A 17,021-nucleotide genomic window follows, 5' to 3' on the forward strand; every position below is an offset into this window, starting at 1 on the left:
GGTTTCAGAATGGGCTACCAACCAAAGTACATGGCTAGGGTCCATGGAGGGCTTGTATTCTGGTTGATAGCCCATACTAAAGTCCTTGCCACTATGTGTACACTGCTACTGTTACCCACACTAGCTAGATTAAAGCTAACACAGGTATGCCTACCTGTGCTACAATTACATCCTCACTTTGCAGTTTATACATACTGATTAATATCTTCAAATGAAAAGTGCTAAGATAAGTATTTTTGTATTACAGAGTTGTGAGAAAAGGCACATTTTTATTTATTTATTTTTAATCTAAAAGAAAAAGTGGTACAGGTTTCGTTGATCACAAAAATAAAATAAAAAACAAAACAAAATAAATGAGAAAAGGCCTCAGAAACTATTGAAGCTAATTCTAACATATAAAATATAATGGGACAGCATGAGTTAAAGTCACTATTCCTCAATAGCCTAGACAAAATATTGTTGCTAACTTAAAGCTTGATGCCTGCTGCCCACTACAGCTATAGCAATATCTGTTTTTAATAACTGACATGTGCACTTCATAATATAGTCTTCAAGATCATGCAACAGAATCCTAAATTTGGGGAAATTTTTGCCTTAAGTAAAGAATCTAAAAATGAAACCATTTTATTTGAACTTACTCATCGTTTACTTGCAAACTACAACTCATCTGGTTTTAATCTGCCTAGTTAAAAGAAAAAAAAAAAAAAAAAGGCAAAAACACACCCCGAACTGTACTTTTTACCTTTCAAACACACAACCAAAGTCCACAATACTACCTGTAAATGGCCTGCTTGTCTGCATCCATTGGCGTCTGAGATTCTACAGGGGCAGGACTCACTCCTTCTGCATCAGTTTCAGAGCAGTTTGGGTCTTGTTCAGTTTTTAACTCGGTTACTACTTGCATCTGTAGAAAAAGGAGGATAAGTTATTTTACGTCACCAAGCACAAAGATTTATTAGTAAGTATACTGTTTTCTAAGTAAATAGCAATGCAAAAAGCTAGTAAATTGCCAGAAGGTTGGTATGATTTGGCAATTATACAAAAAGCATAAGCAGTAACAAGAAACTCATTTAATCCTTGACACTTTCTGTTGGATAGTGTAAAGGTCATTTCAAGTTTCAGCACTCAGCTTTAAAATTGGGATGACTGATATTAGTGAACTGCTAAAGCATTTTGTGTCTCACAAGCAGCTATTTTTGGAATAGGTTAGACATATATTACTCCAAAAATGAGTTTATGAAAAGGCTGACTTACCAGCCTTTGTGGTAAAATCACAATAAAATTTTTACCCTCCTATTGATTTCCTTCTCCCTTTCCACAGAGATGCTGATGGAAATAGGGACTCTGAAGCTAGTTTCCTAATCCATTAAAATTTACACTTTGTTATACAGAACTGAAATATAGCATTTGCTGCAGTCTTTCACTAATCAGGAATGTAATTTCGCCTTACAATTTACCTCTAAACTTTTACATATGCAGATGATATTAAACAATATAGGAATACCTACTCAATGTAAAAAGCAACAGCAGTTGTATTTAAAAAGTAATATTTACTAGTTTTTCAGCAGAATGGAGCAAAGTAACTGCCATTAAAAATATTTTAACAAGGCATTTGTTTGCCAGTTCAACTAAATGAGCTCATCTTCATATCCATGCAGAACAAACTTAATCACCTTAAAACTGAACAACAACGACAAATTAAAATCAAGTTAAGTGAAAGATACCAGCCTAAAAAGGCATCCAATAGCGTATGTTAGAGAGAGACTATCAGTCTGAACAGCTACTCTGAAGTTTGTGTGGGAATGCAGGGCACAAGTAAATGCTGCAATAGTAAGAGGCAAGAAAAAGATGCAAAACAGGAAAGCACCAAAGCACCTTAAAAGATAAGCCTGAAGAGTCATGATTTAAACATTACTAACAGGATATAGAGTCCTGTAATCTTTGGGTAGTTTTATGCTATTCCATGATCATATTGGGTATATTATAGCTCCACGAGAGCATTGTTAGAGTTACAGTAGGGCAATTCAATCTGCACATATAGAACATCTTGAATGGCACTAATGGACTGGGAATGCCTTTGAGACTTTCTGATGGCTTTCTAAAATGGGACTTCCATTCTTTTTCACCTACAGCAAGGTATCTTTAGATTAAGAGCCCGCTTAAGGGGGACAGAAAGATCATCCCACTTGAAGAACTTATCCATCATGGAATCCAATCTTCCCTTCAAAAAGGATTGCATTTTTCTTCCAGCTTGAACATTTGTCACGTCCCCCTAGGGGCACTGAACCAGTGGCATAAGAAGATTCTTTTTCTGCTTGAACCATGGCAGTTTGTGTCTTATGCAGAAAAGCCAGGCTGCATTAAGCACCATCACCACCATTAGGATCAAGGCCTCAGAAAGAAAATTAAAAAGCACAGAAGGACCCACCCTCACAAGGGTTGTCACCACCTTGTTCTCAAGAGCAATCCTTTGAAGAAAGAGTCAGCCCCTTAATAAATATTAGAGTAACCAATTCAGACGTCATCTAGGGACAAAGCTGCACCTAATTCCGCACACAACAAACAAAAGGAATTTAAGACACTATCCTGAAGTGAGTCTTGCATAGGCTGTTTGTTCTTTGTTGTCTGACATGGCTGAGCCCTCTTTTAGCTCAACAGGAAATTTTGAGAAAATGGCAGAACTTCCTAACCCTCAAGAAGTTCTCTCGGAAGGGTTAGCTGATTTGGAAGCCACTGTGCCTGGAGAAAGACATAAATCGATGGACTTATTTTTTGGCTAACAATGAGAAAACAAGTTACCTAAATCTGGGGGCTACATTCTTTCAGCTGTTTCCTGCTGATGACAGAAGCCAAGACACACCAAAACCAGAAGACTACCTTGTGGCAGAGTGCTTCTGAAGCGCAAAACAAAAAAAGAACCACCGCTCTGCTCCTGAGGGAATTCTGCACCACTGTGCATTCACATAATTCATGTGCCGTGCAGAATTTTCTTTCCTCAGCACAAAATACATTCTGCCAAGAAGTGCTGCAATTACGCCTTTTGCCCACCAGGGGCCGCTGTTGTGCCAGAACAGAGAGCAGACGCTCCTTGGTGGAAGCAGCCCCAGCTGCAGACAGGGAAGAGAAAAGACTCTGTTCCCCACAGCGTCCTACCTGTGGGGCTAGTTCAGGAAGCATGGTATATGGGGAGGGTGGAACACATGGAGCTGCTGGGGAGTTACAGACTGGGGTTCAGAGGGGCTAGTGGGGGGACAGACTAGGGTAGGAGCTGAATGGACACATGGGGATGGCTGAGTGGGGACACATGGGGACAGAAGGGTGCAGGGACACGGTGGGAGAGGTGGCCGGCTAAGTGGGAGTTCAGGGACACATGGGGACGGGGCAGATGTGCCTGACTGAATGAGGCTAGGGATCAGCGAGAGTCTGCACGGGGGAGGCTCCCTAAGAACCCCTCCTACCCCACCCCCCAAAAAACGGTTCCATACTTCTCCCACACACACCCAACAACCCTCCAAGTTCACGCCTAGGCTCCCTCCCAGCAATTACTTTCCTCTTCCTCAGCTCCTCCATTATCCTTGACTTCTCCAAGTCTTTGCACTGCTTCTGAGGGGTGCGGGAAATACATTTCTGTATTGTAGTTTAAATAAATTACTACTCAAAATTACATAATTGCGGATAGATATTTTGAAATAAATTACCAAAATAATTGAAACTGGCATGATTATATTGTGTTATTTTGACAAATAAAATATACAGAATTTTGCCAAATTTGAAACTATTGTATACAGAATTTTTAAACTTATGGCGTAGAATTTTTTAGGGTGAAGAATTCTCCCAGGAGTAAACTGCCACTAGCCAGGGTGGATTTGATTTAAATCAAATTGATTTAAATCATGACTTAAATCACTAGTCAGGAAGACTCGATCTAATCATGGATTTCTACATAAAAGTGCATTCTTGTTGGTTGTTATAACCTTAATACATATTCTTCACAACTCAGAGATAGATGTAGGTTTCATTTTTAGAAGGTACACACTATACATTTTTAAAGTGAAAACTTTTCAGATTAGTTTTACAGCTATATCAGAAAAGAAACGATTGTTTGGTTATTTCATTTACCAAAGGTAACTGAGGCAGATATTTATGAAGTCATTGGGAAGTGAACTATCTCCAACTCAACAGGTTAATCATTAATATTTGGAGGATTTTCTTGCCATGTTGTATTAGGAGGAGAACATCACCAGACAGACATTTAAATTGTTTTATTTAACTAAAACAACGTTATGTATTCTGGATTTTTTTCTTCAACAGCAAACGTATGATATTTTAACAAAACAAGCACAAGAATTTTTGAATTTAATTAAACATTCAAGTTTTTTTTAAAACCAGGTTTGTTTTTGTTAAAATTGTTTTTAAACTAAAATAGTTAAATGAAATATTTAAAAAAAAATTAAATTGATGTCATCCAGGTCAACATGAGAAACTTAAAATATTGGCTTCTGCAGCTCACTCAGTTGTCTTCACCTTCATTTTCCTGTTTGGTCATAATCTGGGAAAGAAAAAACAAGCTTTTCAGGTCCCAAATGATTTCTCAATTTGGAATGAATTAGTCCAAAGGAAGAAAATATTCTTTCTACACTGGCTGAAGAAGCTACTGCTGTTAAAAGTGAGATCATCACTTCAACAGTCTCTGAATCCAAGTGCTTAAAACAAAAAAGAGTTGAAACCCTCATCTAACACCTTATCTCTGATTACAGAGACCTTAACAGTGCTTTTCTGTTGAAAATGGATTGAAGACTCCAAATCCACCAGTTAACTCGTGTCTTTCTTTAAAAGATCATCAGCAAACATATATTTCTTGAATGGTTCACCCTTAGTTCTGAAGTTTATTATAGTTCGCATTATGGAGGAATAACTGCTGGATGTCCATGTCATAGCCAACTCCTCTTCTTCAGCAGTTAAGGTTTGATCCTGGTACGGAGTATTGAGAATATTTGCAAGAAAATAAGCTGAAAATAGTGCTTGTCCCATTCGTTTTTTTAATGCTTGTAATTTAACTCTGTCATTGCATATTTCTCATTTTAAGATCTCACTCAGTTCCTTCCAAATTTCAACAGCATCAGCAATAAAACAGCTATTTCCCTGCATTTTGTTCCAGGCTACGGAAATAGACTTCAGGGTACCCAGCATGTGTTCAACATTTCTCTTAAGATCAACGTTGAGAACTTTGGCTGCGACAGTACCATCTATTTTTTCATGATTTTGTTCCAAACTGTCATCAGATTAGGCCAGTTCTTGATACAGTGCTCAAAACAGTCCACTACTGAGTTTCACTGCACATCTTGTGGGAGAGTTAGCTTGGTTCCTCCCACTCTTTTCAGAGCAGCCGCTGCAAAGTGGTTGTTACGGAAGTATTTTGCAATTTCAACAACATTAGCCTTTATTTCTGGAACACTGAAGTCTTTGGCTAGGAGGTGCATCACATGATCACTGCAATCGTATGTTATTAGCTTGGGACTTTCTTCATGCTCTTCTAAATAATTTCTTCTCATTTTGGATACATTTGCAGCATTTTCTGTGACTAAACTGCATACCAGACATTTGAAATTTTTTTCACACTTTGTTATAGCTTTTATTGCTACTTCTTGTAAGTATTCTGCTGTGTGTGCATTTCCTGATGTATCAATTGTTTCTGTAAGGAAGACATTCCCTTCTTCTGTTGTCACACAAACACATACAACAGGATCATTATGGACATTGCTCCACCCATCAAGACTCAGGTTAACAATTTCACCCTCTAAACTTTTTGCACACTGCTCAATTTTTCTTTCATACACTTTATCCAAATTTGCCTGCAACATCTGCTCTGTTGGTGGACTGTATCCCAGTCTGAGTGACTGAACCATGTTAATGAAGTGTGGGTTCTCAATCATATGGAAAGGAGAGTTTGTTGCATAAACAAACCGGGCAATTTTTTCATCCATTACCTCTTTTTGTAATCTGCTGGTTTTTATCACAAACTTATCTTTACTGGTTGTTTCTGGATGATGGAGTTTTTTTTTCTTTTTGCTACAGCTGATATACTGTGGCTATGTGACATACATGATGTGACTGAAATATTATCATTGGCAGATAACTCTGAAACTATGGAAAATTATGGTGATCTTGAAGATGGATAGTCTTCAGAATCCTGTATGTTGAGGATGGATTCTCCTAAACAAAATAAGTCAATGCAGTTATTTAATTATTATTACCATACTGCTCATTTAGTATTACTCATTTCATTCACTGATACTCAGTACTACTTTAAAGGTGAAATTGTAAAAAGATGATCTGCCTATTTCAGTTATTTTTTTATCACAACTGCATCTAAAATGATAGTACCATAGAGTAACAACCATATTTTTTGCTCAAACACGACAATTTAAAAAGAGTCCAGAAGGAAGACAGGCAGTCCTTAAGAAAGAAGTATGAAATAAAAAAAGTTTACCAACCTGAAGATCCTGCATATTCAGACACGTTCCTTTCATCATCTTCAATACAGCTTCCTCCTGAGAAGGAGCACTTCTCATGATGTTGTTTCATTCGGGCAACCAGGCCTTGCATTTCTTTGTTGCACTGTTTGCATTTTGCAAGCATGCCTGTTTTACCCACAGGTAGAGGAACTTCATTAAAATATTCCCAAACCGGGTCTCTTTTACAGTCTTCTGCCATTATAGGTTTTCCCTTCTAGTGAGAGAATGGTATGGTAGATCTCAAATTAATGAAGGCTACACTCAGAAAGACCTTAAGACTTCTGGAATATGCTGCTCGAATAGTTTCACTTTTGTTTCTACTGCCTGTCCCTTCCTTCTCACATTTATCTCCAGACTTCTTCTCCTTGTCCGGATCTATTCCGCCCCCAACAATCTTCTATTCATTGAACTTTTTGAAACTTTGCACTTTTAGAGAGATAAAAGGGATTGACTCTGTGTACACAAATTTGCAGAGGGACAACAGGGTTGAGGTCTGTTATTTCTCACCTCTATATATTATTTATTTATTTAAAAACATTTTTGCTGTTAACAAGCATGTTATCTCTGGAGTGGAGACACAAATTCACAGGTTGAGAACTGCAAAACTAAGCATCTCTGATGGTATCTTCTAGACTGAGCCCCATTGGGTAGATAGAAAGATTAACTTAAAGAATCATACAGAAGCCCCTGGAATCTCATAAGATTGGATCCCTAATCCATTAACTATTGGAACTCATTTACAAAACTTTTCTTAAACATTACATGAACATATTGTCTCATACTATAGAATTAGAATTTATAATCCCTATTCCATGATGAGATCATTTTAATTAAGATACATTATAGCTCAAAGATATCTTTAGACAGGTTTTTTCCTCAAAAAGCATTTTATCAAAAAAATCCGATTTTTTAATTTTTTTTTTTTTTAAAAAAATCACTGATTTTTATCCACCATCTCTTTACCAAGGCAAATAAGTATTCTAAACTAAGTAAACTTGTCAAAGAAAAGGGTTTATGGAAAAAAAGCTCTCCAAAATAAAAGCAGGAGGTACTCCAAAAAGAAGACAGCAATCCAGAGACCTGCCTCTTGGAAATAAAAGAGAACTTACTGTTCAGCTAACCAGGCCTCTTTGTAGGGGAAGCAACAACTCAGTTTTTCTTCTGACAGTTAACACTATCTCCATCTACTGGCAGGAAGACTTGTACCTACTGCTCAGGCTGGCATACAGCAATAACGGAGAACAGGTCTTCAGAGTGCGGATCAATGGCATGACTTGCCCGCAGACTAATGTTAATTTGAATGCAGTTTTAGGAACCACTGCTCAACGATGCAACATCACATCACATATAGAGCCTAACCTAAAACAAAAAGGTAAATTTTTCACTTGCTAATAGTAATGCAATACATAGAGGAGAAAAAATGCTCTCACTTGTTGCCCATCTTGATAGTTGTCTATACTTAATGTCTGTGTTGCCATCATGGTTAATGAAGGGTTTATAATGTCAAATCATCACAAGAAAGAACACATATTCTAGAAAAGAGTAAAAGATGTCAGTTACAAAAATAATTTTTTTAAAAATGGATTCTACACAATGCAAAAAATGTTACCAAAATTTGTGTGCGCAACAGCAAAGTGACTCAGTTATTTAATTGATCATGCAATTATATTTTTTTTTTTTAGGCAGCCATCACTCTTGCAAACAAAACATTTAAATTAATTGAGCTATGGCAATTTAAGGCTCTGAACCCTACATGTTTTCCTTCTGTAATGTGTCCAGTCATCAGGAGTGCTTTGGTTGTTGCCAAATCTTTCCCGCACTCTTGCATATCACTGTAGTATATGACCATTAAGATGACTAATTATTCATTATTTTCCAGATGTATTCTATTTTCTAGATATTAAAAACAGTCTCAAGTGGAGTTTTTCCATTGAGAAAACATTTCAGGTAGTTTGAAGAATATTCTCCATTTTCATTTTGTTGAAGGGTTTTCATATCATGAACAGAGGAAGGTCACAGCTAAGGATACTATTTAGTCACAGAGATCATGGCAGTCACGGATTCCATGACTTTACTGGACTCCATGACTTCTTTGGCTGTCAGGGACTGAAGCTGGGACCGTGGCTTTGGCCAGGGCTGTGAGCCCCTGTCCTGGGGCTGTGACTGTGCATGTACCCCTTCCCCCTTGACTGCAGCTGGGGATGTGTGCCCTGCCCTGTAGCTGGGGCTGGAGCCGGGACTGTGCGGCTTCCGCTGGGGCTGTGTATTCCCTACCCCTTTGGCTGGGGCTTGAGCCAAAGCCATGCGCAAACTGCCACCCCAAACATACTGGGGCCAGGGCCATGCGCCACTGCCACACTCCCCACACCAAAATGGCTGGAGCCATCTGTTGTTGTCCACTCCTCTCTCCCCGCTGGGGCTGTGGGCCCTTGCCCCGTGGCTTTGGCTAGAGCTGGAACCTGGGCTATGCACTCCCCACCGTGGCTGCTGCCAGGGCTGGAGCCAGGACTGTGTGCTCCTGCCCCCCAGCTGTGGCCAGAGCTGGAGTCGTGGGGCTGCGTGCCCCCCACCCATGGCAGTGGGGCTGGTGCTGTCAGTCCGTACCCCCAACTGGGGCTCCAGCTGTCATTCTTCTTCCCTAGCTCTTCCCCCTTCCCCCCAGCCCTGTCTCCTGGTTACTTTTAGTAAAGTCACAGACAGGTCATGGGCTCCTGTGAATTTTTATTTATTGCCAGTGACTTTTACTAAAAATAACCATGACAAAATGTTAACCTTAGTCTTCGCTCTTTGGGACAAGCTTTTGTATGTGTTTATATGGCACCTAATGGGGCTCCTATCCTGATTGGGGCCTCTAGGCACTACTGTACATTTTCACTGATTTTAAGGCCATAAAGGTCCATTATGATCATCTGATCTTCTGCATAATGCAGGCCATAGAACAGCACCCAGCAATTCCTAAATCAAGCCTTTATCCTGTGGTTGAGCTCTAGCATAATGTTTAGAAAGACATTCAATTTTGTGAAGAAAGGGGATTGGATTCACATTCCTAGATCCTTTAAACCTTTGTTTACAGTATTAATGAAAAACTAGGAGGAGGCTATTTTCTGGTTCTGGTCTGGAGGCAGCAAAGATCTCAAGAGAACAGGATTTTTACAATATTTCAGTCCAAGACAGTAGAAGCCTCACAAGAACACCTGATCTTGGCAGAAGCTACACCATTCCAAGTCAAAAACCTCACAAGAGCAGATCATGAGATTCTGTCATTTAATAACAGAAAGCCTAGGCCTGATTTGTGTATTCTTGGCCCATCTCCATTTAAAATGCAACTGTCCTTATACTCACCCCACACAACCCCAAAGCAAGCACTGAAGATATAAGAACTATTAATACTGCATTGCATTAATCTATATAGATATGGGTGGGCAGAGATGCTGGAACAAATTTTTATAGTGGGAGTGCTGAAAGCAGAAACCATGTATTTGGTTGTTATTACTACTTCAAGCCAGGGGGTGTTGCTACACCACCAACACCCCTAGTTCCAGCATCCCTGGGGGTAGGGCAGAAATTAACAATCTTCTTCATAACACTTTTCCATTATAACAATCTTTCTTACATAAGATTTCTCATGACAAAAGGTACATTGCTATATTGCCATAAACAAACTTACACACATTAATACTGGGATAAAAATCAAAACAAGAAAGGTATTTTGTACCTAGATATTACAACACTAGACTTCTAACACCTTTAAAGGGATCTTTAAACCTCATTGGTCCATAGTGATTGACACCATTGTAAAAAGGATGTAAGCGGTGGCCAAAGGCCTGGTTGGTAGTTGGTATTTGTACCGTCTGGTGAGGGAGGTCTCTAAAGGTTCTCCACCTTAGGTGGACTGGAGAGCAGTGCCTCCTTCCATGTGTTACCTAGAAATACAAGACCGGACTGAGGTGGAAGGTCACTAAAACAGCCTTATGGCTCAGTTTTTCCATCTGTAAAATGGAGATAATGCTTTCTTCGAGTGCTGTCCCTGTGGATGCTCTGCTTCAGGTGTTGGTGCATCCCAGTGCCGTTGATCAGACATTTTGAGTAGAAGTGTCCGTTTGGGACACACGTGTGCAGTAGTCATCTTGCGACACAGTTGGCGCCTCATCTAGTGAGCGCATGACCTCACAGAGGAGAAGATACCACCCTACCCCGCGATCAGGACCCCTGACCTCTCTGCCACCTCACCGTCAGGGACCACCTAAATGGAGACACTACTCTATTCTCTCCTGCTCCTCAAAAGATTGTGCTTCAGGCTAAGATCTGGATACCGAGAAGGATGGAGAGTGTCTAGGTCTTTCCCTCTGAGTACTCTCCCTCTGGGAAACTGTTGCGTAAAAGCAACTCATGAATCCCAGCAAGGTCATTGCATGGGCATAGGCCTGGGGGGCCATCCATGGGTGCCCATACCAAGGCCCAGAATCACACCTGGTCTCCTGGTATCTAGTACGCGTGTGCAGTTCACACTGCGTAGTCCATGATATGAGGGGGGGGTACGCAATATCACTGAATACAGAACTTCATCGACATCTTTGTCTTCACTTGAGAAGGAGCGAGCAGTCCCAGACGGTGATGGTGAACAATGTGGTACCGGTTACACTGTGCGAGGACAGGTGCGTACCGCTGGGAGCTCAGTGCAAAGCAGGGGTGATTCCAGAGTCTCAGAGATGAGCAGGTCTTTTGGGAATCTAAATTCCTTTATTACCGGCATCAACAACATCGGTATCAGGGACGGTATTTGCGTAGGTACCATGGGAAGCATGTGCATCAACGCCCATACTGTTGGTGCTGATGGTGTCGAGATGACTATGTGCTCTGTCAATTGTGAGGTAGGTGGTGGCCAAGTTCTTGTCAGTGCCGAAGCACTTGGTACTGTGTGTTTAGGTGGTGTCCTCTGTGCCGTCTTTGAGGTTCTGGGCTTCTCTTTGCCTCTATCGCCTGACAGCGCAGTCTTGTCCAGTCCAGTCCTCTGGGGGTCCTTGGACTTATCGGCAGTGTTGGTACTGGAGGTCCCAGGGAGTCAAAGATACTGTGTTTAGTACTTGACAGCATGGAGGCTACTGACCTTGTCAGGGAACTCTTCCTGGGATAGCTCCTTGGTAGGCAAACTTGGGGCCCTTTTCTTACTCTCTTTGTGAGAGTCTGCTGCCTTTCTCTTCATGGATAGTGGAGAGTGTGAGATGGCAGATGTCGGTACTGTTGGTGATCGTTGCTCTGGAGAGATGCCAGGACTGTAGTCTGAGGCTAGTCGCAGCAAACTCTCCATCATTAAAAGTTTCAGCTTCAATTCACAGGCCCGAGTTTTGAGCTTGAGACACTGTGTGCATTTTTGTGGGAAGCGCACTTCTCCCAAGCAACGAATGCATTGGGAGTGCCCGTTGCTCATGGGGATGCCCCTTGGCAAGAGAGGCACCTTTTCAACCCAGGGTATCCTGGCATAACCCCCATGTAGGGATAACTCCTGTGAAGGAAAGAATTTAGGGAAACACCAATTTGAACTAAACGGTAACGAGGAGGAAGAAAAAAAATTTAATAAAGAGAAAAAGGGAAAGAAAATGGAAGCAACTATTAACTATCTAAATTTTAAAGAAAAAACATATCATCATAAAGAGCACTAAAGGCACTTGCCTAGAACGGGCTTTGCAAAGACTCTGTCTCTGGACAAGGGCGGTTGCAAAGGAATGGATGACGGTTGGATTACACAGCCCTATATAGCTGCTGCTCACAACGTGAGACCAGGGGAGAATGGGCTCATGTGCAGTCCAACAGGCACTGCTACCAAAAATCTCAGATCCTAGGTACAGGGACGCATACACACCTAAGGTGAAGCACCCACAGGGACACTACTCGAAGAAGAATCTATTTTTTCATGTTTAACTGCCATCTCAAATTTAAGACCTATTAAAACAGGTTTAAGGTTTTCTACTAAAACTTCTCCCTTCTCTGACTTAACTGACAACGTTACAATACTTCCAAAATCTATATTCTCTCTCCTCCTCTTCATGTATCCAATCCCTGTAATTCATGTTGTTTCTTCCTCTTTAGTATTTCCAAATCTGTCCTTTTCCTCTTTGTGATCATTGCTCAAAACATGTCTACACCCGATCATCCTCTTACCTTGATTCTGATAACTTTCAATTATCTTTTACCATTCCAATATACTACTACTGTTAGTTTTCTCACACACCATTTGACTACCACATTTTATTCTTAAGAACATAAGAATGATCATACTGGGTCAGACCAATGGTCCATTTAGCCCAGTATCCTGTCTTCCAATAGTAGCCAATGCCAGATGCTTCAGAGGGATTGAACAGGATATATTTATATCAAGTGATCTATCCCCTGTCATCCACTCCCAGCTTCTGGCAGTTAGAAGCTGAGGAGATCCAGAGCATGGGATTGCATCCCTGATCATCTTGGCTAATAGCCATTGATGGACCTGTCCTCCATGAACTTATCCAATTCTCTTTTGAACCCAGTTATAGTTTTAGCCTTCACAACATCCCCTGGCAATGAGTTCCACTGGCTGACTTTAATTGTGTGAAGTAGTACTTCCTTTTGTTTGTTTTAAACCTGCAGCCTATTAATTCCTCCATCCTTCCCATCTCTTGCTGTAAAAAATTAAAGCTCCTTCTCATCACCTAGAAGGGTTCACACAATCTTTCTTCCACGTACATCTTTGCTCTCATTTCTTCTTCTCCCCTCATTTTCCTATGCTTTCTTCTTCTTCCCCTTCACTCCCTCCCCCGACCACTTATCTTCCTCCTTCCTTCGTCTCCTTTTTCCATTCTCAGATCTCTGCCTTCTAGACTGCTGCCAACTACCCCTGAAAAACCTCCTTGGCTTCCTCTGAGAAGCTCCCTCTCTGCCCCCCTTCAAAAAAATCCAGCTCTCCTATATCTTGTGCTTATCTGATCTTACTAAGACTAATCTCTTCACGATGGTGAGAGTATTTATGTTCTGTAAAACTTTTACAGCACCAAGAAACAACTTCATTTTAATATAGATTTTTGCTATTTAATTTCTTAAATGTGGTGCTAAATATTGTGTGTGGCACCACCCATTAATGTAACAAGGACGAATAAAAGGTTCACATTTTATACTACTTTATAAATACCACCTTAGGAAAGTCCAATAAAAATAAAATAAAAAAGGATAATGAAATTATAAAGTATTTAAATGAGAGTTTCATAAGCCAAATTTTCATTTATTTTCTTGGGAATTAGATCAACGTGTTTTCTCAAATCCTTAGATACTTGGAGGTTTCTATTTTCTAACCCAAATTTATTAAATAATGACTACTAGGTTAGCGTCATTCCACTATTTAATTATGGAATGGAAAGAATGAGGAACATTTCAAAGTTCTTGCTACATTTGTCTTGGGTTTACTATTTAAATTCCACTATCCCATATATTTACTAGAGGAGCATATTTAGCTTGAAGGTATCAGTTAACTGCTACTCCATCTCCATAAAACTATAGATTCAGTATCTGTTTTTTGGAATGGCAAAATATTACAGATTTCTCCAGTACAGAAGTTATAAAGAGGGGAAGGTGGGAATAGAAGGAATAAATGCACTTACTCATCAAACCTGTATTATTTCGTTACTGTACTGAGACACGTGATTGTAAGGACTAAGCAGTCTTGTGAAGACCAGTGTTCATCTTAATATTTAAAGTGGAGGTTTCAGTAAAATTTGTAGGATTCTAAAGGGCCACATTCTAAAGTGGCTGCTTTCTCAGAGTTTCATCATATCTTCAGGTGTGTCTCTTTCTGTTTTATCTGATAGTTTATGCTTGGGGAAACCAAGTAGATGTCTTCACTTAAATGGAGTGAGGAAAAGAACTGTACATTTTCCCTACTCTTATAGGCTACTCTCATTTCATGTCTTAGGGGGATATCAGAGGGACAAACCAACATAGCTCTATAAATTTACATTGTGCCTCTCTGATCTACTATAATTATTTGAATAAGTCAAATTAAATGGATAAAGGAGAATCAGAAGACATAATTTGGTAAAATCCTTTTGAAAGTTCATATTAAGTCCCTCACAGAAGGCTACTATGGAAACTATGTAGTCACCGAATGAGAGACGATGTTCTGTTCTTAGTAAGAAACTAGTCAGAGAGAAAACAGAAAACAGGAATAAATCATTAATTTTCAACGTGTAAAGGGAGTCTGTCCAAAGGAATCTTTTTCAGACTAATGTAATTTCATACCATTATTAAATGACCTGAAAATAGTGTGAACAGTATTGTGGCAAAATCTGAAGATAAGTTATGTACACTAATCAACACTACAGAAGAACCTGAGGAACTTAACAAGGTCCTAACAATGGCCTGGATGACCCCATCATGCCTGATTCTGACACAGAGGAGACTCTCCATGTTTGCACCTCCCCCACCTATGTGGAAGGGGAGGAGGAAGAGATATTTGGTAATTGGAAGCAGATCAATAGCTCATTCCACTGCGAAGGGCTCCAACATCACCACCTCTAAATGGAACATTTGAGAAGGACCTCTAAAAGGAATCCTATTATTATAGCGGTCCTCCCCTATAGCCTCCTTCTGTGGATGAGGAGGATACTGGGCAAGCCAATGACAGATAAAAATTTAGCTAAGACAACTCCAAGGTAATGCAAACTGAAAAGAACAATTTGAGATAATCATGCACACTGATTGGCTCTAAATTAACTGAATCTACTCAGGAAAGACTGAGTCTTCATTGTGTATAACTAAAGAAACATAGCTGTTCATTATGCAGTGGTGGCAAAAAAACCAAATTATGTTAGGTTTTATTAAGAAAGGGAGAATATAAGAAAGAACAATATAATGTCTTTATATAAATTGGCTGTACATCCTCATCTGTAATACTGCACTCAATTCTAGTCAGCAAAAATATAATTCAATTAAAAAAGGGATAGAGCAGAAATAGAGAAGGTTCACAGAACAGCAACAATGATGATTAGAGGCATGGAAAGATTTCCTTGTGTGAACAAGAAGGTCTATGTAGTTTAGACAGGAGATCAACAGGTGAGCTGAATCATATATAAAATCCTTAATGGTATACAGGTCAATCATGTGCTCCTATTTACTCTCATAATAAGAAAGTGGACATCCAGTGATATTAACTCAAGGCATAACTACCTTGTGGGATTCATTGGTGCAAGATATGGCTAAAAGAGAGCTTTGTAGGATTCAATAAAGAAACAGATATAAACAATGTCATTTGCAGGAAGACTAAATACGGCAGATAGTTATAAGAGATATAAAACCTCATTCCTCAGGGTATAAACCAACCATTAATTGCCGCGGGTCATGAAGAAACTTCTATGGAATTATTAGTGCATAATTGTTCCTTATAGGATTTTTTGTTTACTAAACTACATCTTCCTCTGAAGCATTTAGTACTGGCCACAGTTAGACAGACAGATACTGTAGATGTGGGCCACTGACCTGATCCAGTATGACTAGTAGCAGTACCAGTAGTAGTACCAATACTTTCTATACAACTGCCCATGTTTTTGTGTTCATACATAGCAAAGTAAAAAAAAATAAAAATGGGTATTTCTCCTGCCCAAGGCAGGCTAGCGAGGAACAGACTGCACTTTCCATTGAAATATAATGGAATTTGCCTCCATTTGCACACTGCCTGTTAGAGGAGGAGTTAACATGGTACCAGCTGCAATGAAGCTGCTCACCCCTTTATTTCAACTGGACGTAGAAGCCATTGTCTTATTCCAGCAGATTGAATTCCAGGCTCATTGCTGCACAAGATAGCAGATACACACCTAGGAATCAACAAGGAAAAATTCAGATGGAAATAACAATTTGGCAAATAGCTTATCAGCTGGAAACAAATCTTTTTCCCCCCAGAAAACAGAGTAATAAAAACAAGGGTTATAAAAAAAAAAATGTAATGGTAAGATGTTTTTTCTACCATTTCTATTTTGGGGGGGGAAAAGGATGTATTAAAAAAAGAATAAACTGCCCAGTCTTTATTGTTGACTTGCCCTGATCTTACAACCTCCAATGTTGCTTTTGTTAGTGCTTGCAAAGGAAAGCAAATATTGCGTCTGCTGATCTTCTTTCCATTGTATGTGGAACCTTTGTATTTTACTCTCTGGATAAACATCCATTTGCTTGGGCAACACAAGGCAAATTCCAAAATAAATCTAGTGATGGCAAATCAGAACAACTGTGTACTGTCTTACAGGAAGCTCTTCCATATCAAATCAAACACAGAGCCAACAATTATTAATCAGCTTTTTTGATATCCTTCTTAATTGTACTCTCTCAAAATAAGTTCAACAATTATTAGTGAAAAAAATAAGTGACCTGCTACATGAAAAAATATGCAGAATGTAATGTTGGGAATTATTCATCCCATATGCAGAAAGCTGGTAGGTTGTATTGTAGGTTTACAAAGCAGTTTAAAAAGACTTCTTTAAATTATCACTT

At 39.6% G+C, this 17,021-nt stretch overlaps 1 protein-coding gene across 39 annotated transcripts in view; it reads right to left on the reverse strand.

Annotated features, from left to right (window-relative positions):
• PKNOX1 (PBX/knotted 1 homeobox 1) overlaps nucleotides 1-17,021 on the reverse strand; it is a 65,099-nt gene that overhangs the window by 32,935 nt on the left and 15,143 nt on the right. For 24 of the 39 annotated variants that reach the window (XM_043538149.1, XM_043538141.1, XM_037903248.2 and 21 more), the window contains 3 exons: nucleotides 16,262-16,351; nucleotides 7,946-8,047; nucleotides 777-904 (listed from right to left, as the gene is read on the reverse strand). In XM_043538149.1, the coding sequence (XP_043394084.1) occupies nucleotides 777-904; nucleotides 7,946-7,996 (179 nt within the window). In that variant the 5' untranslated portion in view covers nucleotides 7,997-8,047; nucleotides 16,262-16,351. Of the gene's footprint in view, nucleotides 1-776; nucleotides 905-2,428; nucleotides 2,660-2,690; nucleotides 2,740-6,494; nucleotides 6,529-7,624; nucleotides 7,875-7,945; nucleotides 8,048-16,261; nucleotides 16,352-17,021 lie in introns of those variants that run through there. The other 15 variants (XM_037903298.2, XM_043538135.1, XM_043538158.1 and 12 more) reach the window with 7 other exon arrangements.

This window comes from Chelonia mydas, chromosome 1 (assembly GCF_015237465.2).
Source record: "Chelonia mydas isolate rCheMyd1 chromosome 1, rCheMyd1.pri.v2, whole genome shotgun sequence".
NCBI classification, from domain to species: domain Eukaryota; kingdom Metazoa; phylum Chordata; order Testudines; family Cheloniidae; genus Chelonia; species Chelonia mydas.